The sequence below is a fragment of the Nicotiana tabacum genome, chromosome 1 (assembly GCF_000715075.1).
Source record: "Nicotiana tabacum cultivar K326 chromosome 1, ASM71507v2, whole genome shotgun sequence".
In the NCBI taxonomy this organism is placed as follows: domain Eukaryota; kingdom Viridiplantae; phylum Streptophyta; class Magnoliopsida; order Solanales; family Solanaceae; genus Nicotiana; species Nicotiana tabacum.
This window is the reverse complement of record NC_134080.1, coordinates 120287281-120311692: the sequence shown is the minus strand read 5'-3', so window position 1 is coordinate 120311692 and position 24412 is coordinate 120287281. Positions and strand designations below refer to the sequence as shown.

Genomic DNA, 24412 nt, shown 5'->3' with positions numbered 1-24412 from the left:
ATTAAAACACAGCGGAGGGTTGTATAAAGTCCTCGCTCCAAAATAGCAGGGACATATCGGACCTCGGAACATCACCTGTACACCCCACGGTAAGGTAAAACTACCTCCCTCATTCGTTATCTTACACTAACTTGTGTGCAGACACCTGGACAAGGATCCCAAGGCCTGAACGGCACCCGTCGCACTCTTTCCCCTTGGCCAAACTTCTGCCCCAAAAAGGGTCTCGCCAGCAAGGTTCTTAGAGGAGTGGTGTGCCTCCTAAGGAGGATCCGACAAGCTCGCAGGGCTTCTTCTGCAATCAACCCCGAATGCTAGAAGGCACCCCCTTGAAGAAGTTGTTCGCTCGAAAGGGCCGGGGAACGACAACTAAGTTCCAATAGGAAATCATGTACCTAGCCAAAAAATCAAAAGAGTCGTGCCCGCGCAGGCCAAGCTCACAGAAATGAAACAACATGTATTTACGCCAAGCAATCAAAGAATGTCTTTTGCCAAAAGCATTTCGTACTCCAAAAAAGAAAAATTCGACATACTCACAACAAGGGTCCCACTATCGAGTACATTTTGAAATACTCAGAGACTTAGTGTCAACAATTAGAGGAGGAATTTCGTTGTTGGATTTCGCTAGAGCTTTTGAATTGGTAATTGTGAACTCTATTTTTCCAAAGAGGGAAGAGCATTTGATTACTTTCCGAAGTTTGGTGGCTAAGACCCAGATTGATTATCTCCTCCTCATGAGGTATGATAAGGGGTTGTGTGAGGATTGTAAGTTAATCCCGAATGAGAACCTCACGACAAAACATAGGCTCTGGTGATGAACGTCGGTATCTGGATAAAGAGGAAGAAGAGGTCTGTACGAGGATCAGGTAGAGAGTTTTGACTAAGGACTATGCGAAGGAGTTGGAAAGGCGGTTAACTGCCCTTGAATAGTGGTAAGGAAGCTAGATGTTGGCGGCAACGGTGGAATGTATAAGGGACGTGGTGAGGGAGGTGCTAGGGATCTCGAAGGGCTACTTTGGCAGGCATCGAGGTTACTGGTGGTGGAATGACGTGGTCTAGGGTAAAATGGAAGTAAAGAAAGCGGCATACCTTAAGTTAGAGGAGAGTACCGACGAGGAGAAGAGAAGAGCGAACAAAAAAAGATATGAGGAACCGAGGAGGGAGGTGAAATTAGCGGTCACGGAGGCTAAGACTGCTGCGTTTGGTCGGCTGTATAAGGAACTTAGGGCTAAAGGTGAGGACAAGAATTTATTTCGGCTGGCCAGAGCTAGAGAGAGAGAGAGAGGAAGGATCGCGGCCTGGATCAAGTTAGGTTCATCAAAGACGAGGAAGGTCGTGTATTGATGGAAGAGGCCCTGATTAAGCAAGGATGGCAGTCGTACTTTCATAAACTGCTAAACGAAGAGGGGGATAGAAACATCATGTTAGGGGGATTGGGGCACTCTGAGAGTCACCGAGATTTTAGGTACTGTAGGCGTATTAAAGTTGAGGAGGTCATGAGAGTGATGCGTAAGATGAGCCGGGGCAAAGCGACCGGACCAAACGAGATCCCCGTAGAATTTAGAGCAGGCTTGGAGTGGTTGACTCGGTTGTTTAATGTTATTTTCAGGACAAATAGGATGCTAGATGAGTGGAGGTGAAGTACGATGATTCCGCTATACAAGAACAAAGGTGATATCCAGAATTGTAACAACTATAGGGGTATTAAGTTACTGAGTCATACCATAAAGGTTTTGGAGAGGGTGCTGGAAGAGAGGGTATGGAGGGGTTGTCTATATCAGAGAACTAGTTTGGGTTCATGGCGAGTCATTCTACTATAGAAGTTATACATCTTATAAGGAGGTTGGTGGAACTGTACAGAGATAGGAAGAGGGATTCGCACATGGTGTTTATTGACCTGGAGAAGGCGTATGACAAGGTCCCTAGGGATGTTCTTTTGAGATGCATGGAGGTGAAAGGTGTACCGGTAGCTTATATTAGGGCAATAAAAGATATGTATGATGGAGCTAAGACTCGGGTTAGGACTGTGGGAGGTCACTCAGAGCCTTTTTCGGTAATTATGGGGTTACACCAAGGATCTACGCTCAGACCGTTCTTATTTTCCATGTCGATAGATGCACTGACACACCATATTCAAGGGGAGGTGCCTTGGTGTATGTTGTTCACTGATGATATAGTTATAATTGATGAGACGCAAGGCAGCATTAACAAGAGACTGGAGGTATGGAGGTAAACCCTGGAGTCTAAAGGTTTCAAGTTGAGTAGGACCAAGATGAAATATTTGGAGTGTAAGTTCAGCGACGTGTTGGGGAAAGCAGATGTGGAAGTGAGGCTTGACTCACAAGTCATCTCTAAGAGAGAGAGTTTCAAGTACCTAGGGTCTATTATCTAGGAAAATGGGGAGATCGACGGGGATGTCACGCACCGTATCGAGGTGGGGTGGATGAAATGGAGGTTAGCGTTTGGAGTCCTGTGTGACAAGAATGTGCCACTGAAACTTAAAGGTAAGTTCTACAGAGTGATGGTTAGATTGGCCATGTTGAATGGGACTGAGTGTTGGCCAGTTAAGATTCACATATCCAGAAGATGAAAGTAGCAGAAATGAGGATGTTGAGATGGATGTACGGGCATACTGAGATGGATAAGATTAGGAATGAGGATATTCGGGAGAGGGTAAACGTGGCTCCTGTGGTTAACAAGATGTGGGAAGCGAGGCGTAGGTGGTTCGAGCACTTGCAGAGGAGGAGCCTAGATGCTCCGGTTAGGAGGTGTGAGCGGTTGGCTCTGGCAGGTTCGAGAAGAGGTAGAAGACGGTCTAAGAAGTATTAAGGCGAGGTGATCATGCAGCATATGGCCCTTGATATGAAGGTGTGGAGGTCGAGCATTAGGGTTGTAGATTAAGGGGTAGTCGAGCGTTTCTCCTTGCTGTGCCGGCTAGTTTGATAGTGTTTTATCTAGGACTGCTAGCGGTTTTTGTTGTCTTTCACATTGTGGCCTTTCTATTTATTTTTTGTATTTTACGATACTGATACTACTTTTCTGGTTTCTGTTGTTGTTATGGATCTATTGTCTTTGAGCCGAGGGTCTCTCAGAAACAGACTCTCTATTCTTTCGGGGTAGGGTTAAGGTCTGCATACATTCTACCCTCCCCAGACTCTACTAGTGAGATTCTAATGTAAGGTTGTATTGTAGTCCGGGCCCAGCCCAGGACCGGCCTAGGCCCGCGAGCCCACATGGGCTTTGGGCTAAACGGGCTGGCCTGTATGGTCCGGGCCCTAGCGGTTATAGGAGCCCATTGTGGGCCGGTCCAGCATGGAGAGACCGCGAGCCCAGGATCGTTTAGCCCTGGACCGGCTGGCGGGCCTGGGCCGGTTCAACCAGGCCTAACGGGCCCAATGGCTATTTTTTTTAAAAAAAAAAATTACAATTGCCAACGGTTGGAAGTTTAAAAACTAGTCGTTTGGCTTTTTAAAAAATACCCATTTTCCCCCAAACTTTGTTTTAACCCCAAACTTTTTATAATTACACTTTTTTCCTATTCTCAACTATAAATACTCCCTCATTCTTTCATTTTTACTCACAAAATTATCAATCTCTCTCTAATTTTCTTCTATAATTGCTTACTTTATTATTGCAATTTGTGAAAATTGTGAAGTTGGTGAATTGAAGTATTCAAGTTTTCAAGTCTTCAACGATATACAATTTTCAAGAAGTTGTTCGTCAATTCGGTAAACTCGTTCCAACTCTTAAGTTTTAATATTATAGTTTTGTTTGTTTTAGTTGTATAATTATAATTAATATGGCCTTTTCTTTGAAAAAAATGTTTGGTGGTAAGGGAAAATCTAAAATTGGTGAATCTAATTGGCCAAGCTACTACTCCTCCCCGGCTCCCCGACCCAGACCTGTTACCCGTCCTCCTCCACCTATTATTCTTGATAGTAATAACCCTTATTTTCAATTTACCGATAGTCAATTTTACCATGATATTGCACCAGGTCAACAATTAAATGATGAATATATGAATGCTTTTTATGGTAATCCAATTATCGATGAAAATGATGAGGAAAATGATGATTTATATGAAACACAACCGGATTTAGATGATACACCTACTAGTTCTGTTGTTAACCCAACTGATAATAATCCAAATGATGCCCCGCCTGACCTTCTTGTAGTAACCCCTACTTTTAATAGACAACCTTCTAGACGGTGAGAAACATCTCTTGTTTGGCACTTTTTTATTCAACTAATAGATAAAAATAAGGCTAAGTATAAAACTTGTGGGACTTTGATGGATCATAAATTTACTGGAGACCGTAGCGGTACGGGTAGTTTGACTAGACACATAAAGACACACCCTAAAGATAAAGCTAGATTTCTTCAAATGAAAGCTGCGCAAGAGGGGACAAGTGCAGGTACTCAGGTTAACCCTAGTACCGGGTCAAATCTAGTTCAACCGGGAATTAACATTGTTACCGGTGACATTTTATATTACGATCCAAATAAAGATCGTGAAGAATTGGCAAAAATGGTTACTGTTATGTGCTTACCCTATAGTTTTCCTTCTAACCCTCACTTTGTGCATTATATTAGAAGAGTTTTTAATCCTACTTATAAAGGATGGCCTCGCACAACCGTAAAGAGAGATATTTATAAATATAAACATGAATATGAACAATATTTGCGCTATTTATTTACTGATATAAATTGTCGCGTTGCTATTACTACTGATATTGGTAGAAGTGGTAGTGACTATGATAATCTTAATGTTACCACTCATTGGATTGATGAGGAATGGATAATGCAAACGCGTATTATTGCTTATAGAATAATTAATTCACGTCACATAGGTAAGTTTATTGCTAACACAGTTGCAGATATTTGTAGATATTTTTGCATTAGAGATAAAATAATGTCAGTTTCAATGGATAATGCTTCTAGTAATACTAATGCTATAGGCTTGCTTACAACTACACTAAATCCTGCATTTAGTAATATTTTCCATGTTAGATGTATTTGTCATATTTACCATTTAATCGTCGGTGATGGTATGAAAATTTTAAATGTTGAAATTGAAAAGGTTAAAATGGCTCTTAATTGACTTTTTATTCAAACCGTAGAAGTAAACTTGGAGAATATTTTAAAAAATGTGATGAATTTGGCCTTAGAGAAAGAAAGGTTCTTAAACCTTGTCCGACTAGATGGAATTACATGTATGAAAGTTTAGTTGTTGCATATGAATATAGAAACCTAATAAACACAGCGTTTAATGCTCGTATTGGTGGTGATGATGATAATGATGATGAGCACCTTACAAATCAGGATAGGACTAATGTTAAAATTCTTGTAGAATTTTTAGAACAATTTCATGTTGCTACAAATGAATTATCTGGGCAATATTATCCTACTATTTCTAACTGTTTAGTTTATATTGCAGAACTTGCAAATTTGTTTACTCAATTTTCAGAGGGTGAGGTAATTTATCAACTTGCTGTTGATTCTATGAAAGATAAGTTTAAAAAATATTTTTTCCCTATCCCCCCTATTTATGGTGTTGCTGCCATGATAAATCCTACCATGAAATTAGGAGGTCCTCACTTTTGGTATTCAAATATTTATAAGGCTTTATCACTTTCAGATGAGGAATTTGCTACACTTGCAGATGCAAAAGCTTCAATTAAAATAAATGTTCAAACAATTTATAATGCGTATCAACCTGCCTTAGATCATGCTAGACCAAATGTTTCAACTCCTACTTCGTCTAGTTCGCGATCATCTAAAAGAACTGCGGGTCTAAAAGCACTTAGTTCTTGGACGTGGTTCAGGGGTTCTCAAGATGATAATATTGGTGATAGTTCACAACCAAATGAGCTTCAAGTTTATTTCTCGCAGGGACTTGAATCAGAGAATCCCGACGGCTCCTTTAATGTTTTCAAATGGTGGAATGACAAAGAAAAACACTATCCGGTTCTTTCAAGGATGACTCGAGATATTTTAAGTATTCAAGCTTCAATAGTGGCATCAGACAGTGCTTTCAGTCAAGTGAGACTTCAAATCGTTGATCATAGAGCGTCTATGAGGGAAAGCTTGGAAAAATCAGTACTCTTCAGAGATTGGATCCGTTCGGAAAGAAGAAATTTTGGACTTGCTGAATCACAACCGGAGATAGACGAAGCTTATGAAGAAATGCTAGCGGAACTTGCGGAGGATACTACTTCGCCCAGAAGCGGTGATGAACAAGCTTCTTTTCCGCCACCACCAACGAAAATTCTTCCGAACCTTGAAGGATTTATGAAATTTGTTAGAGATAATATGTAGACTAATATGTAACTTGTATTTTGGCATCTTCATTAGTTTTTTTTTCCTTTTAATGGTGGTATTAGCACCTTGTTGTGCTCATTCCATTGAGGGGAGGAAGACTAAGAAAGATATTGTCATTTTTTGTTAATATCGTAATAATAAAAATTATAAGGCATTCCCTTGAATACAATTTTTTTGTGTTTAAATTTGAATTAGAAGATTTAAGTCACAATTATATAATATAATTTACAAGAAATTACCTTAGATAAAAAAAATCAAAAAAAAAAAAGAAGCCCGGAACACGTAGGCCCGTTTAGGCCTGTGGGTCCGGCCCACTTAGCCGGGCCCATGTGGGTATAGGCCCATAATGGGCCGGTTCCACCCTCCAAGACCTTTAAGCCCGGGACCGCCGTTTAGCCCATTTAGGCCCGGGCCAGGACCACGTAACAGACTTATTCTAATGGGTAGTTGTTGTTGTTTTAACTTTGAAGTTAAATGCTACTAGAATATAGGTTACTTCCGTTGCCCTGGAACAAGACGAAGGATCATAAAAAGCTACTACCATAAAGTAGGTACTTATAGCGTAAAACAAACATGACAGAGTTGTAGATCAGCAGGAAAATATTTAGCTGCCTATCAAAAAATTGCAGTACCCAAATTAGCACAGTGCTTTATATATGAATTCTACCTTGGGAGATGATCGAGGAAAGAACTTCATCTCCTTTGTCATTTTTATTTCCTGGTGATTTTAGCGTTCATAAGTCCCAACGATTATTTTCTTGAGCACGGACAATACATACTTCAGAAATTCCATTTCAGCTTCGTTAAACTGCATGAATAATATTCCTTGGGATTGCAGGAGATGTATGACAGGCTCCACTGGCTCCTCAAAGGTATAAGACTTGAGAAAGTAAAAAGAAAAAAGGTTACAATTAATTTTCGGAGGAAGAAGCAGCCACAGAAAATCAACCTATTTAAAATCAAATGATGGAAATGAGACGCGCTGCATTTTGGAGCTTTTCTAAGTTGGGGCAGAGGCCGATCAAGTGAGGAGTATGTGCAACCCTACTCAAATCTTTCTAAAGAACAAACTCTTGAAGTATAAAGTTTTGATGTTGTGCAGTATTACATGAGGCACTGGCCGGTAAATCAACTGTAAAAGACTAAAACAAAGTGCGACGTATATAATTGGCTAAAAACAAGGCAAATCCAGCTAATGCGTCTGACATATTTACCTCTAAATTGTAAAACGGGCCCATTACAATTTCCTCCAGCATTAGTGGTACTTTTTTAGAGTAGGGGTGTCAACAATGAAGATATCAAATGGAGTGCACCAATACAATATTACATGTTCAAGTGATGGGCTATTTGATCCGAAATGATGTAGGCTTGAAGGTCATATACTGGAAGTTAAGGGTAACGAGAATACTAAAAGCTTTAAATTTTGGGAGGAGGATGGAATTTACAACTAAGAAGCTCCAGGTAGCTTAGATCCTGAAATTTGAATAGGTGAGAAGGCACACGAAAGTTCATGCTTTTTCATATACTAGTGTCTCCGGCACGTGCGTTGCACGTGTATATTAAGTCATGTAGTACCAGTTATATTTCTTGCACTTCTCAAGTGAAAGACAGAGCTTGAGATTTGCAAAAACGAAGGTGATTGGTCATTTATTTGGGTCATTGGGTATTTATATTCGATATCCATGGTAACTTTTTTGTTGCAATGATCCAAAAAGTGTTTCTAATAAATTTATCTCGAGTTTAAAATATTTTTTAACGTCCAAGATAACAAAATGATTTACAGTTGTGCTCTTAGTATCATAAAAGATACACATAACAATGGAAAAAATAGAGAAAATTAAGGCGAAACAATTCGAACTCAATTAAATTCAACTCATCTCCAAATTATGACTATTTTACAGTACACATACAACTCAATAACAAACGGTAAAAGTAGATTTAGAACTCATATCAGAAAATCAATTGATAAACAAAGACAAGGAGGAACATGAGAGGTTTGTATGAATACAAATGTTTTTTGCTGATTAAATAGAAGTGAACTTACAAGTCGATTTCGCTGAAAATAAATAAGGCGAAAGTTTAGTGGATAAATAGAAGAAGATGACAGTCATGAAGAAGTAGTAAGAAGCTGAGCTGAAACATTAACAGAGAAAATGGAAAAGGTGATTTGCTCATTTTACCATGTTTTTGAGTTAAAATTTTCAAACTGCGTACTATCTTGTGTCGAGTACTCCATGCATCCCACATCTTATGTGTATATACCTTTTTGTTGTTTCTTTTCTATTGTAAAGAGCCTAGTTTGTTGTACTAATATCAAGTTGTCTTTCAAATCTCTACAACGGCAGGGAAATAGGATATAACAAACAATTACAAATTGAAAATAACTATGCACTTGTATTAAGAAACATATTTTTCTAGTAATATATTTATTTTCCACAAAGTATTTACGTAGAGAGACCAGTAAGAAATTTCAAGAGATTGTCCCAATAAAGATAGTGAACCCAACTTCATCTCAATCAATAATTCCTACACATCAATTATTATTATATCTTTCAATTGTCAGTCATTAAGATGAGACAGTTAATCATGTCACCTAACACCTACTGATCTTTTGTTAGGGAAAACTATCTATATTTTGAAAGTATGTTAATGTCATATTCACTTCTTGGGGTGAACTTTGAAACATATAAACTAAAGTTTTACTATTTATCTTCTAATAGGAATCACGCCGAAATATTGATAGTCTAGAATGATGGAGCACAAATGGTACTTTATTATTACGATGATGAATTAAAATGTTTCACCAAGTAGGCATTACATGTTAAATTAAGTTTTTAGTTCATGATGTATCTAAAATGCAAAATTATAAATTTTGTCTACTATATTGGATCATCAAAATGCTTTTATTTTATGAACTCTAAACAGATAAAAGAAATAAAAAATAATACTGGATGAAACATACTTTGACATGTTATTAAACCAATCGGTAAATGATCGGAAAACAAAGTTTAAAGTTAGACGAATAGGCGATGCAAAAGATATATATGGATTAACTTAGTTATCAAACAAATGAATACTACGATTTACATAAGAATGCAACATTCATTTGGAAGAAGTTAGATATGGCATTTACCGAAGTGAGCATATTACAGTTTATGTAATGTATTAAGGGAATCAAACAATCGTAGCATGTACAATGTAGGTTTAGGAGAAGATTATCACTCGCTAGTTCTTTTTTATTTTTTTGTTTTTTATAAATAAAATGGAAAATCAAATATGGATATATATCATGTATTGTTTTCTTGTTACACCAAGATATAGCAAAAGTAAACTCCTTGACTTAAAGGTAATTACATTTTATTTTTCCTGAAATATTTTGGAGATTTCTTTTAAAATTAGCCACCAGATAATTAATGCATGGATCAAAATAACTAAGATCTCTTTTTGCCACTTAGATTTTCAATTTCACATCAACTCTATTCCTACCCGAATTTTTCTAATCCCTTGATTTCCCTTTCAAAGTATCATTTTGTGTTTATTCAAGAGATAATGTTATTTGCACCGAATTATGCTGTAAATTTTCACTTTTCCTAAATCCAAAACTTAACCTTGTGCATCAATTAGTTAAACATACAAAAAGACTCTCCGCTCTTGCTCTCCAGTCTTCAGAAAAGCTCTAGATTGTCTGATGAAGAAAGTTCACAAAAAGAAGCAGGAGAGAAAAAAATTAAAAGGTAGTTTTACATCCACACACACACACACACACACATATATATATATATATAGACTATCCTCGAATTCTATCTTAAACCAACTTTGACCCATTTATTGTGTGCCTTATCTAATATAACATATTAATGGCAGCTTGATCAAATCGATGGTAGCCTGATCAAATCAATTGCAGCCTGATCAAATTAAAGAATATTTTTCTTCCCGTCTTTGCAGTGATTTTTTTTTAACAATCTTAGGATAGAGTATCTTCGAATTCTATTTATTTTTCACGTGCCCGATCCAATATTACCATACAGATGGCAGCCTTATCAAATTAAAGAATATTTTTCTTTGCGTCTTGCAATGGCTCAAAAATAGAAGTACAATCATAACAGTAGAAATTAAAAATTTTGCATCCCAAATATTAAAAGGACACGATTAAAGAGCTAGAAAAACCAACGTGCAAAGAATTAGTAGTATATACTTGAGGAATAAGACCAAAAGAATACCTTAGGAAATAGCCAAACATATATAATAGAGATAATTATTCCAGTGAAAGATGTTTACTTATAATATATATGATCAAAAAATAAAATTAATTTTGTGGTACCTGAAGTACGACTACATTACGGTAATGATTATTTTTTTCAAGATTTAAAACTTCATCTGGTTCTTCCATGTATCTCGTGTTTGCAATTGTCTTGATTTCATCTCGAAGTAAATTCTTAAAAAAGAAGAAAAATAAAATGGGACCCAAAGCTTGGTGTCTCTTTGCAATCGTTTTGTCCCTCTTTCTAACCGTTGCTTCTTTTCCTCGTTGTTTTCTTTTTGTAGGCGTCTTTATGTTGGTGTTTCTTTGTAGTTCTTTTTATATATTTAATTTAATAGGTTATTAAAATAAGAAGGGTAAAAAGGTAATTTAACTTTTTAATTAAGAGGTTCTTGCTTTTAATATAGTATATAGATTCAAGTGAGAATTCGTGAACATTTTTCTTAGACACACAAAATATAGTTATCAATATCAGGATAAAGCTCAGAGCTAGGGACAAGGAGGCTAAGTTTGCGTAGTGATCCTTGATGGATTAACAAAACATGGTAACTACTTGTTCTAAGGAGTCCTCCTTTGTCATCGTTATCGTGAAACACAAATTCTGAACCTACTTCTACCCATTTGGACCTCCGTTCTTTTGACAAAACAGACAAGGGAGAGAGACCCGGAGAGGGAAATTTCCTTGCTAACCCCTAATCCTTTTAACCTATTTCGGATTGCACTTATTGGGTCTGGATCCCAAATTAACCTTTTTAAAAGCTTTCTGTTTGTCTGGATTCTTCTCGGCCTAATAATTCTTCTCAGTCCAATATTAATTGGAGCTAATTCATAACACAAGTAAGGCTAGATTTTCAAACAACTTTGTCTTTATTCTGTTCATGAAAAAACAAAAGCTGTGATTAGGCCTGTCACCTGTGCCCTTAGTGCTTTTACTTTTTTTGGTTTCCCATCGAGTCCGCTGACTACATTTAGCCCTAACTAATCCGAATTTGTGTTGTATAAGGCATATTAAAGAGGAAGTACTACTTACTAGATTTCTGAGACTTCTAGTTAAGGGTGGATAGATTCTATCCGGATCACTGCAGCCCTACATGATGAGAGTAATATTACTAAACTACAAGTACACTTACCAGATAACCATTTTTGGCAATTCCCAATTTATAGTGGTGAAAGGCTCAAATCAACGAAGCCAACAGATTTTGGGCAAGGATGTTAATGATCAACATAAACATATGACAGCCAAGGAGAGACCAAATTCATATATTATTTGCTCTATAACGCCCAAGATAGTGTGTGCGCGCGCGCCCGCAAAGATATGTATGCATGTATTGAGATAATAGGGGCTTTACCAGTGCATACTCTGTAAGAAAAGGACTGAGAACTTTGACTTCCCACTTGTCAAGTTACTTCACTAAATCATATACGTAACAGGAAGAGCTTATATATGGTGCCTCAGTTTCGTTTGATGATTTTATAATGGACCAGGATTTTGGTGATCTTTTTAAAGAAGTTAATTGTTTCTAGTAATTTTTAGAGAAAAGTATCTAGTAATATTAGCCCAAAATCCCTTTTCTATTACAAAGTGGCTAATGACCATGGTTTTTTGCGACAAAGCTCCAGTGAGAAGTCAGTAAATCTAGGTGTACAATCATACAAGTACAATCTTAGGTTCATTTCTTTATTCTAGGTGTTCGATAAATTATCATTAGTTTTAATCATTTCAACTCTTATCTGAAAGATAAATTAGGATACGTTTAATCTAGGTGTTCGGTAAATTGTTTGTCTAATCATTAATTTTAATTACTTCAACTCTTATTTGAAAGATAAATTAGGATACATTGATTCACACACTTTAGGCATCCACGGCAACACCATACAGTGATCCTCAGGGAAAAAAAAATATTAAATTACGTTAATTTAATGAAGGTGATAAATAAAGGTAAAATACATATTCATTAATCATGATTAAGCAATAAAACTTATATATAAAAGACATGTTATGCACTTAGTGAATTAAGCATGCTCTGACTGTAGGTAAGTACGTTTGAAACATAGCAAGTTACTCATAGAGACAGATTACATGATAAGCTATGATAGTTGAATAATCTCTTACGCAAGCACCTTTACACTGTGTTTACTACACACACTGCATAACGAGAAAAGTCAAAGGACAAGTAGTATACATGGTACTTCCATGACTTCTTGGGTTTTCAATCAATACATGATCTTCTACTATTCTACCTCAACAGCTTCAAACTTGAATTCAACATTGGGCGATGCTCGACGGTATTGTTTCATCTCATTTATCATTTGTCTTCCCGACTGAAGGATATATGAAAAATTCCAAATGAAAATTTCCTTAAGTAATGGTGCAGATGCTAGTATAAACCTCACAAATTGCATTTCCATCTTAGTGCCAGTAAAATGACTCATCTCCACACTTTGAAACAGCTTCGCAACACCACCAGAGCATGTTTGGTCTTGTAAGAATTGTACAACAGCTTCCACAACATTGTTCACTGATTCCTAAAGGATTTTCGGGAAAAATGGTCAGGCGAGTTCAGTGTAAAGACCATATTCAGTCACTTTCAAGAGAAAATAGGAGAGTGCTTACACATTTAATTGTAAGCTGTTGTAATTTAGGGCAGCTTGTAATCAAGTAAACAGCAACCGAAACCTCCTTAAGATCCCCGAAAGACATGTCCGCCATTTTGAGAGATTTGACATTGTTCAGAGCAGTCGGGGGATTATGTGGCAGACCTCCCACGGTCAAGTACTAGAAGCAAGTCAAAAATTAGTTAAAGAAACAAATCAGGTACATCATTTGGTTATGATATGTACCAAGTTTCACGAGACTATAATAAATATTATTACACATTTCCATTACCTCCCATAACGAACCACGTATATCCAGTTCCTGTAGGGAAGGGATGCAATGGAAGAACTTCATAAGATTTGAACAACCAGGAGATGAATCAGGCAAAACTCGTGATCTGAGATACACAGCAACTTTTTCAAGCATCGGGGTGTTCTTGAAGCAAATGGACTTTGAGCTTCCTCTAAACTCAAAAAATCTGAGACTAGGGGCGTCAATTTCAAGGGTGTCAAAGTTAACGCACCAAAGCAACCTCAATCGTTCAAGCAATGGGCATTTAGAGATGAGATTCCAAAATACTGATGGAACAAAAGTGACTCCATAAAAATCAAGATTAATAAGCTTCTCAAACCCTTTGAAACCAGGCGGAGGGGAAAACAAGCATTTATGAATTTCCAGATGCCTTAGTTGCCGGAATGTAAAAAGGTGAGAAGGTAAAACATATATGTTGCCTGACCGTATGTGAAGGGTGAGTTCCTGGATATTTTTCTTTGACAAGATGATCAATATCAGGCCAATTCCTCAAATTAGGGCCTCCGAGTTTAAACTTCAGTTATGGAGTAATAGGACTTGGTAAATGATTGTCTTAGCTTCTTGATCATGTGCAAATGACCTGAAAAACTCATCACTAAAATCAAGTTTTTGACGTGTGACCCATTTGTACCTCCAGCCTTTTGACAAGATACTGGTCTTCACTGCATCTTTCAAAGGCAAGCACCCTAGAATTTCCTCTAGGACATTACATGGCAAATTGCTAATTGTATCAACACCAGAACTCCTAGCACTATTCATGGTCCAATACTGGCGAGTTTGCAGGCAATTCTGAAAATTAAAATCAGGGAAGTTAACAAATAGTACCAAGGAAATGCACTTGTCAACATAGTATTCAATATTCAACCAACAGCTATTTGAAGGAAATTCAAATTCTTATGAATACGTGTTTCAGCAATGTATGCATAGCGGTATATGACTAGTACTTCAATATTTTCAACTGCATACGATTTTACCATTTTTAGTATCTTGGAGAGACAAAATAATGATACATGCGAGAGTATCAGGATAAAACAGAGATTGAAAGATAAGAGGACCATAAACTTCACATAGAGAACACTGTTAGTATCTGCAAAGCAAGCCCATTAACTGTCTCCTACTAAGGTTTCATTATTCTTCCAGATATTCAGCCCGTCTAACCTGTTGAAATTTTATATACTTTCTTCCTCGCATTAGCCAGGGTTCCTCAGTTTTAGTACTTGAGAGAAAAGCTGTTACTCTATTTTTCTTTCCAATTAAACTCACAGTTCACCATGAGCTTTCGTCATTAACGCATAACTGCCACTCTATCTAATCACGTATTTTTAATAGATAAAAGTCAGAGTCAGGAGAGCAAGCAAATGAGTTGAAACATATTAGAAATAAAAGTTGATCGGAGCACGCCAAAGAGAGAGCATCCACGGGAAAGATGTTACGCAAGATTAAGTTCATAATCTAATATTCTCGACGTATTTTAAGTTCTTGAAGATTGCACACTTGCCGATTTATGGAAATAATTCCCTCTATTTGAGATGATATAAAAGTTACTCTCTCCAGTCCACAATAAGTGACCAATTTGCCTTGGGCACACGCATTAAGACAATACAAAATTCTAGACAAAAATAGTTAGTGTGACTAAATTACCCTTAATTAAATGTTGCAACATTGTTAACGTGAGGAGTAAAAGACTTTTTAAGGCTACGTACATAACAGTAATTCTGAAAAAACAAATTGAATTTTTCTTAATTATATAAATGGACACTTATTTTGGACCAAAATAAAAAGGTAAATTGGTCACTTATTGTGGACCGGAGGGAGTATATAGTGTAGTTAATATAAACTGGGACAGAAAAGGTGCATTTAGCTAATCAATTGCGAGAAACATCTGAATAACATCTATTCTCCTTTCTAAACAGGTCAAACAAAACACAGCAGGGGAAAATATTAAAAGAAGAACCACATTAATAATATTTCTATTACTATAAAGATTGAAGAATATGGATGATGACCTGCTGCAAGGTAAGCAATGAACAACTAATGCTTCCCCAACATACCATCAAGAAAGTAAATATTGGTCATATTTATTTAAAATAAGCAAAGAATGCATAAATAGGGCAAAGAACGCAGAAAAACTTGATTCTGTGCTTGCTTTCTGAATAGGGCAAAGAAAACAATAACAAAAAATGATGTCTCATGTTTTGTGATTGACTTTGTTAAACATCTTGCAGATTTTTTACCAATATCCACCCCCAATTTCCATATGCATCAAGAGAAAAATCAATTTGTAAGCAGAAATTAGGGTCCAGGAGAATTGGGGAGTATGGCGCTCTAGGGCTTTGGTCGCACATCGTGGGTTCAAACTAGACAAAAACCTACTACGTAGTTTTTAGGTGGAGACGCATAGCAGGACGAACCATTATCCAGAAAACTTTGCGCCTCCGGCCTTCGGGATTTCTCTGTCAATGGGTTAGGCTGACGTCATGAGTTACTTCATTAATATTGCTACATAATTCCCCCAAAAGTAGAGGGGTTCAAGGGTCTGAAATGGAAGTGGGAATTACAAAGAAAACATAAATGACTCTTAATTACCTGTAGCAGAGTCGAGAGATTGAAACCGCCTCAACTTTTTCAGAGTCTCTTCGTTTTCTTTTTCTTCAGTTTTCTCTCGAGGGAACAAGTGTGTAGCAGTTTTTACGACGCTGTGCTGGCGAGAGAAGAAAAGGATTGAAAGAAATTGTGTTTCACTCTAGTTAAATGCTTACCATCGAAAGTAGGACAGACCGGTCGAAATTTATTTATATTTTCCTGCTTTTGTAAAGAAAATTTACAGGATGAGATTTCTGGAAATGAATTGCAATTATTCTTTCAAGCATGTTATTAGCTGATATTTGCAAGTACACTCAAGCATCTCTATAACACCCTCATTCTGAATTTTTTTTTATTGTTCTAGCTAGATGTTGTTCTAAAGAATATATATTATAATATAATATAAAAATTAATTTCATAAAAAACTTGATTTTTATAGTGAATTGTTATTATATAACGATATTGTTATAGAGAGGTATAGCGGTAATCCAATAAATAAAAGAAAGAAATTTTTTGCTCCTACTCTTTTTCTATATCTATAAGGGTGAAAATCATTTATATTCCTCAAGGCTTTTGGGTTGGTGATTGCGAACTCTAGCTTTCCGAAAAGAGGCGCATTTGGTTACTTTTCAAAATGCGGTGGCGAAGACTCAAATTGACTATCTCCTCATCAGGAGGTGTGACAAAGGGCTGTGCAAGGATTACAAGGTGATTCCGGGGGAGATACTCGTGACACAACATAGGCTATTGGTGATGGATATTGGTATTATGTTAAAAATATCGTCCACATTCTAATCCTTTTCGCCTCCAACAAGGTGAGACAACTCTCTTTATTGTTGTTGTTGTTAATAATTGATGTTGTTGTATATATTGTATTTCTAAATTTTAGTCCTATGAAGATTGATAAACTAATTAAGTTACCATTTTTTGAAATCGTTTAGTTTATAACCACATTTCTCATAATTTGGATAATTCCCTTGCTTAAAATTAAGGCAACACTGTGTCTGAAATTAGTGCAATCATATATATATATATATATATATATATATATATACGTTCCAATATTGATACAGATGCAGAAGGTGCAGATTTTTTTTTATTTAAAGCCATCACCTTCAGGCTATAGTCTTTGGTGTGGGGGGTTAAGTAAGACCCCTACCATGTCTATATATAAACAAAAAGGTATAAAATAGAGGAGGACATGGACCTTACCTCTATACTAATAAAAGAAAGGAGAGCCTAGATTCCTTTCATTAATACAAACTATACAATCAGCTTACAAAAAAATTACATTTGTCATATCTTCTTCTCATTGAAGGAAGTTGCCATCTATCTAGTTGAAATAGTCCTTTGGCCTCTCTTGGCAACTACTGAAGAGAGTGATAGAAGGTGCTAGTTCCACTTGAAGATGCTAACTTAGCGAGAAAATCTGCCACTTGATTTGCTTCTCTGAAGTAATGAGAGATATGTACAGTAGCGTCTCTGAGAACATGAATAGTATCCATGATAATGTTCTTTAACTTAAGCTTGTTTGTTCCTCTGTTGAGAAGCATATTGGCAATCACCATGGAGTCTAGTTCAATATGAATCATGTGTAACCCATGTTGTACGCACCATTTAGTGCCAAAGTTGGCCGCCATTGCTTCAGTCTGATTGTTGTTGCTAGTGCGTACAGGAAAAGAAAAGGCCATCAGAAAATCTCCTTCACTATCCCCGACAATGCCTCGGATGCCAGCCTTTCTATTTTCTCTATTGAAGCTTCCATCTTTATTGAATTTGATCATCACCGCCATAGGTTTATTCCACATGACTTTCTTGATATTCACTGTGTGTTGAAGTCTTTCAATCATATTACAAATGTTGGGCTATGTACCTGTTAAGTTGTAACTTGGATAGGTGATTTGAATGGCTGCTTGAATGTGCCAGATGGTTTGAAATTCCATCTTGCGTTTGTTGATTTTTTTTGCTCGCCATATTTACATGTCATCTAGCTCTTCCAAAGTTCCCAACAAATTACCACTGGAGCTATATGTGATAGAAGTTTGTGTATAGCATTTTTTGGATTAATGTCCCACCATTCCTTAATAACTCTGTTGATCGACCACTGGTGATGAGTGATTCCTAAAGGAGCACCAACATATTTCCAAATGTGCCTAGCTGCTTCTCCCTCCACAAAAGTGTGATGGATAGAGTCATTATTAGGCATATTGCAACAACAACATCTGGATTTTATTTGGTTGCTAAATCTAGCAAGTACTTCATCAAAAGGGAGTTTACCTAGACACAATCTCCAAGTAAGAAATGAGAATTTAAAAGGAATAGAGTTATGCAAAAGCTTACTGAAGAACATATTTGTAGGTCTCTGTTTGTGGATAATATGCCAAGCAGATTTATTTGAGTATTGGCCATCAGTGCTATTCTATACAGCATCATCTGTATCAGTTAGTTGGCCAATGTTGATATTGCTAATGATTTCCACCATTTGATTTGTTAGGGTGTTGCGAAGCTTGCTCAAGTCCTAGCCACCATTGTTAATAAATTCACTAACGTTGGTTTTATTACGAATGGAGGTACTGATATTATTATTGCCATAAGCCAAAGGACCTGTCATTGTCCAATTGTCCCACCAGAAGTTGCAGTCACCAGAGTTAACAAGCCATATGATATTGCCTTCTACTTTATCCCTAGCCCATAGCAAGTGTTTCCAAGTCTGTGAGTTGCCCGAGATCCATTTCTTTTTTACAGGGTGACTCCTTGGGCAATATTTAGCTCTGAGGAAATCATCCCATAATGAAGGTTTTGTTCTGAGTCACCACCATCTCTTGATAGTTAAGATGGCAGAGATATATTCAAGACTTTTAATACCAATGCCACCTTCCTCTTTAGGAAAACATAAGTTTTTCCAGGAGCTCCAATGATAATTATTTTTTTCCCCAGTAGTTCCCCCAAAGGAACCTAGCCATATGTTTTTCAATGAGGTTCAGAGTTCCTTTGGGAGGGTTTAGAGCAGTAAGCGTGTAAGTGGGCAAAAATTGCAAAATACTCTTGATGAGAACCACTCTGCCCCCATAGGTTAACATTTTACCTTGCCATCCATTAAGCCTCTTCACAATTTTGGTAACCATTTTATCAAAGAAACATATCTTTTTCCTTCCAACATATATTGGGCAGCCAAGATAGGTGAAAGGGAAGATCTTGTCCATAAAGCCTGTGCAATCTCTTAACCTGTTGATTCTGTAAGCACTAGCTTTAGGGTCAGTGAGGAAAAAACTTTTATCCTTATTGACAAGCGACCCGAAGCCTTTTCATATTTTCTGATCTCTTTCATTACCATCTTGACAGTTTTTGAATTACCACTACAAAAAATAACAATGTCGTCAGCATAAGCAAGATGATTTATTTGAGGCCCTCTCTTATTCATAGAGAAGATAGTGAAGTTATCCTTATGAATGAGGTTGTTCAAGGATTTTGTTAATACTTCTGCATCAAGAATAAAGAGAGAGGGATAAAGGATCACCTTGCTTGAGCCCATGAGAAGAGGTGAAGAAGCCATGTCTAGTACCATTAATAATAATCGAGTACCAAACATTCGAGACCATTCTCCAAATCATATCAGACCATTCTTTACATAACCCAAATTTATTAAGGACAACAATAAGGAAGCCCCAAGAGAGCCTGTCATATGCTTTAGCCATGTTAAGTTTCATAACAATATTTCCCCCTTGTTTGGTTTTGAGATAACATAAATGATCTCCTGAGCTAGCATGACATTTTCCGTGATTAGTCTCCCAGAGACAAAACCACTTTGGTTTTCAGAGATGAGCTTAGAAAGAAGAGGGTTCAACCTTCTGGATAAAAGTTTAGATATGATCTTGCTAGTGTAGTTGCACAAACTAATAGGTCTGAGTTCTTCAAATCTGGACGGAGATTCCACCTTAGGGATAAGAGCAATGCAGGTGTGTGAGTAAAAATTAGTGAGGTTCTTCCCTTTAAAGAAATCCCTAACAAACTCAATGATGTCCTGTTTGATGATATACCATGTAGCCTGAAAAAAATTTCCATTAAAGCCATCAGGTCTAGCAGAACTTTCAATACTCATACTGAAAACAATGTCTTTGATTTCCTCTTCTAAAGGCATGATAGTCAACCTTTCATTGTCTTCCTCTGTAATAATATTAGGGATGCAATTCAGCATATCATTGCTCGCACTAGGCTGCTGGTTGAGATTGAAGAAACTCTTAAAGTGCTTGACAGCAGCCTTAGCAATTTTATCCTCACCTTGTATCCACCTATCTCTATGATTTTTCATTCTGTGAAGTTGAAGCCTTCTTCTCTTATCTCTCAGAATACTATGAAAATAGCTAGTGTTGCAGTCATCATCCTTGAACTAATTAATCTTAGCTTTCTGTTTCATCAAGGATTCTTGCATTTCCAGTCATCTAGTATATTCAGCATAACCTCTATTTAGCTCTTCTCTTCCTTGCTCATTGTTATTTTGCATATCAATTTCTTCTAGGATTTGCACCTTAGCTTCCCAGGAACTTACTTGTTCATGAATGTCCCCTATGTTTTCCCTTGACCATTGACTGAGATGCTTATCAAGAAGTTTCAACTTACTTTGGAGCCTCCACATAGCATTACCTTGAATATTGGTATTCCAAATCTCCTGAACCATATCTAGAAAGCCAGGTTGAGTGGTCCAGAAGTTGAGGAATCTGAAGTATTTGATGTGCTAATGTTGTTTGCTGTGACATTTCAAAAGAAGGGGTCTATGATCAGAACCATTCCTTACCAAATGCTTCACAATGTTATTTTGGAAGTGTTGATCCCATTGATCATAATCATGTCCAGTCTCTTCCAAATTATTTTGCTAGGTCTTCTATTGTTGCACCAAGTGTATCTTGGGCCAGTGAATCTAATGTCCATTAATCCACAAGATTCCATAGTGCTAATAAAATCCAGACTTATGCATGCTCGATGAGGATTACCACCTAGTTTTTCAGTCGGATCCATGATAATGCTGAAGTCACCACCAATACACCAAGGGCCATCGATAGTGTTGTTCATATTATGAATACTATACCACAGATCTCTTCTTTCACTAGTAGTACATTTGGCATATACTGCTGTAATGAAGGTTCCTGAATCTGCAGCATTTTCTTTCATATTGAGAGTGATTTGTTGTTCACTGTGTACCAATACCTCAGTTTGATCGAGGTAGTTCCACAAGCACCAGATCTTACCATTGACATTAGCCTGATAATGTTGAAATCCTAAGAAACTTTTGTATCCATTAATCTTACTCATATCAACAAAAGGTTCAAAGAATGCCACAAAAACCACCTTGTTGATGTTGATAAGAAGTTTAAGTCTATGAATAGCCTTCTTGGATCTCACCCCTCTTATGTTCCAGAAGATTGTACTAATCATTGGGTTGAGGGGGAGGGTTGTTGTTTGCTTCCTCTTCCTTTACCAGAAGGGGATGTATTATTTTTGGTTTGTTTTCCTACTTTATTGTTTCTGCTTCTTCCTCTGGACAGAGGTGATTCACTTTTGTCTATGGAGTTTGCAACAATCTCTGTAAGGTCTTTTTGTTTACTTTTCTTCCTGTCATTCTTTCTGTTTCTACTTCTTCCTCTAGAATAGGAAATTCCATCTTCATTCTGATTTTGAGAATTAACCTCCTCTCCATCAGTCATAGTTTTAGATTCCATAGTGGTTTCTTCTTCCACACAGTTAATTTGTCCTTGGTTGCAACATTCAGGCAGTTGGCTTTGATTTATCCTGTGATCCCAGTTAAGATCAACACAAACATTTATGGCTTTTTGGTTTTTGATCTCCGAGGGTAAGCTAGTTGACTGGACATCCTCAGATGTAGCCTCTATGTATGCATTGTTCTCTTGATTATCTCCCTTGTGTTTGTTTTGATTACTGCTTTTTTCCTCACTGCTCTTTACCTCCTACCCTGTACTCTTTGCTCTAATTTCCCAGAGTCTTGAAGTTGATTAGTAACCATAGTGGGTTCCCCCTCAGCTCCTCGCTCTTGATTTAGGACATTCTCTTTGTGGTTACCTTCAGTCATCAAGTCTACAATTTGAAGTGGAATTGATAGTCTCTTGACTTGATAGTGTTTCCTAGTGTTCTTATCCCTGATAGCAGGTTTGAATTTGACACTGCTCTTCTTTTTTGGCATTTTCTTTGTTTTCTTACTCTTTTTCTTCTTCCTTTTTGTTTCAGCATCAGTCGTTTGTTGTAGTATAGGGTTGTCTGTTTTCTGTTTTACCTCTCCCTCCTCAATTTATTTAGTTATTATCTTCAGAGTCTATTTACCCTCTGATGGTTCCTGATTCTGCTTAGTATCAGTCTCATTTTTCTCCAGCTCGTTGTTGTGTTCTTCTTCTTTACCAGCTGCTTTGTTCTTGATTTGCTTCTCCTTGCTTTTGTCTTGCACTTCCTTAGCCTTAGTTTCAATCTTCTTATCTAATGCCCTGCATTCAATCACGTTGTGTCTCCAGTTTTCTACAATGTTTACAATACTTAGGTATGCCCTCATATTCCAATTTCTGAGTGGAACCATCTAATGGAGAATCCTCATATTCCTGGCCTATGAATACACTTTTCGGTAGAGGCTTAAGGAGATTAACTTCCACTTTGATCTTAGCCATACTCAGTCTAGTTCTTCCATGGGTAGCCGCATCTAGAACCAAAGGGGTTCCAACGGAACTAAGAATCTGTTTAACATAATGCCATGTGTGCATATGGAAAGGCAGTCCCAACAGTAATACCCATGCTGGGGCAACATGGAGATTTTCCTCTGGTTTAAAATCAGGGGACCATTTTTGCAGCCACATTTGCCGACCATCAATTTCAATCACTCTTTTAAATCATACCGTTTGCCAATCTTCCTCATTGAATAGATCGATGAAGACATTGTAATTGTCATAAACACCAATTCTGGCGGATCTTTTTAGAGCTATCAGCTCCTTAAACCTTGACCTAATTCTATCAATTTGGGGTCGGAGTTTAAGAAATCGACCAACAATTGTGTACTTACATTCTTCAGCTATTATGCCATAGTAGTCTTTAGCCTTGAATATCACTGCTGGCATTCCATTATGAGTTGTATGCTTTGCAATTACTTGTTACCTTTCATGGTGGATTGGGTTCGAATGGGAAGAAGACGGAGTTGTGACTGATGTTTCATAAGAGATTTTCTTTTGAATTCCTTCAGTGAGAAGTTTCGCTCCCTCAATAGGGGGTTTTGCTTCTCCTTACTCGCCGGAAGTAGGCCTCCCGGCGGCTCCATCAGGTGGAGCATGGATGGAGATACGCATTGGATGATATAGTCGTTGAGATAGCCGTTGGAGAGAGTATTATATTTAGAGAGAGGATTTTTGACATATACAAAACATTAACGTTTAAAAAAAAGGTTATGCAGAAGGTGCAGAAGGTGCAGATGGTTCCAGTTAATGTAGTTGTTGCTCTCACCCTTTTGCTGGTTGGTATAGGTTAGCCTCTCTTTTATTCAACTGCTGGTATTTCCATTTATTACTTCTCTCTTTCTTAAAGTTAGTAGCATCAATTCTGGTTTGGATCAGCTCTAGTAAATAACCCTCCAGTATTCTTCAATGGCCTCTTTGATTTTTGCCACGTGTACACTTAAAATCGAAAGGTCCAAATTACATCCGTCTTCTTTCTTGAATCTTGGCTTTTCCAACATACCCACTACTGAAAACTCATTTTATGCCTAAGTAATACATCTCTTTTAGGATCAAGCCACAGCTGCAGTGCCAAATAGACTACAACCTCCCCCTACTTCCTACCTCCAAGTCAGAAAAGCAGAATTTTCAGCATTCATAGCACTTCTACCTTTGAACAAACTCGTAAATGCATGTAGGATCAAGTTAAGAGTTTAATTTTATTGTCCTTGAAAAATCCAGGAAAAGAAAAATAGAAAGGTGATGTTGGAAAAACGTTTTGAACTAACACCTAAAGAAGACTACAATGGAGAAGCAAAGTAAAGCTTATGTAAGCAAGGGTAACTATGGGTTCAATAATATATTAAAAACGGTTTAAGATGGTAATAGAGCAGTAGGGGAATTTTTCAAGCCATGGAATTATTTAAGAATTGTTTAAAGAGAGGTCTAAACGTCTGCCGTTGAAAAAGAATAGAAGCAAGAGGAAATGCAATTTGGACCTTTCGATTTTAAGTGTACACGCGGCAAAAATCAAAGAGGCCATTAAAAAATACCGGAGGGTTATTTACCGGAGCTGATCCACACCCCATCAATTCTATCCCTTAAAGATTTGGAACGACCAATTCTCTTTTTATTAGTATATCT

General features: G+C 37.2%; 2 protein-coding genes and 1 pseudogene across 3 annotated transcripts; 1 reads left to right on the top strand and 2 right to left on the bottom strand.

Moving 5' to 3' along the window:
• Window positions 1-2269: 2269 nt before the first annotated feature.
• On the top strand, window positions 2270-4210 carry LOC142163765 (uncharacterized; annotated as a pseudogene).
• An 8458-nt stretch (window positions 4211-12668) lies between these two features.
• Window positions 12669-16272, bottom strand: LOC107796528 (F-box/FBD/LRR-repeat protein At1g13570-like). 2 transcript variants are annotated; one of them, XM_016619313.2, is made up of 5 exons: window positions 16074-16272; window positions 15899-15940; window positions 13467-14276; window positions 13194-13355; window positions 12669-13105 (listed from the first exon to the last, which is right to left on the bottom strand). In XM_016619313.2, exons 3-5 carry the CDS (start codon window positions 13599-13601, stop codon window positions 12812-12814), a joined length of 591 nt encoding a protein of 196 aa, XP_016474799.2. In that variant the 5' UTR covers window positions 13602-14276; window positions 15899-15940; window positions 16074-16272; the 3' UTR covers window positions 12669-12811. The 2 variants fall into 2 exon arrangements, with proteins under 2 accessions (XP_016474799.2, XP_016474798.2); XM_016619312.2 differs by lacking the exon at window positions 15899-15940.
• A 4598-nt stretch (window positions 16273-20870) lies between these two features.
• LOC142163758 (uncharacterized) lies at window positions 20871-21500 on the bottom strand. The gene has a single exon (XM_075220892.1). The coding sequence runs from the start codon at window positions 21498-21500 to the stop codon at window positions 20871-20873; it is 630 nt and encodes a 209-aa protein (XP_075076993.1).
• Window positions 21501-24412: the final 2912 nt, after the last annotated feature.

Coding starts and splice junctions, on each gene's coding strand:
- LOC142163758 (XM_075220892.1), bottom strand. CDS start 21,500: ATGATTAGTACAATCTTCTGGAACATAAGAGGGGTGAGATCCAAGAAG.
- LOC107796528 (XM_016619313.2), bottom strand. CDS start 13,601: ATGCTTGAAAAAGTTGCTGTGTATCTCAGATCACGAGTTTTGCCTGAT. Junction 13,356..13,466: donor TACGTGGTTCGTTATGGGAG/GTAATGGAAATG, acceptor ACTTGCTTCTAG/TACTTGACCGTGGGAGGTCT. Junction 13,106..13,193: donor AACAGCTTACAATTAAATGT/GTAAGCACTCTC, acceptor AAAATCCTTTAG/GAATCAGTGAACAATGTTGT.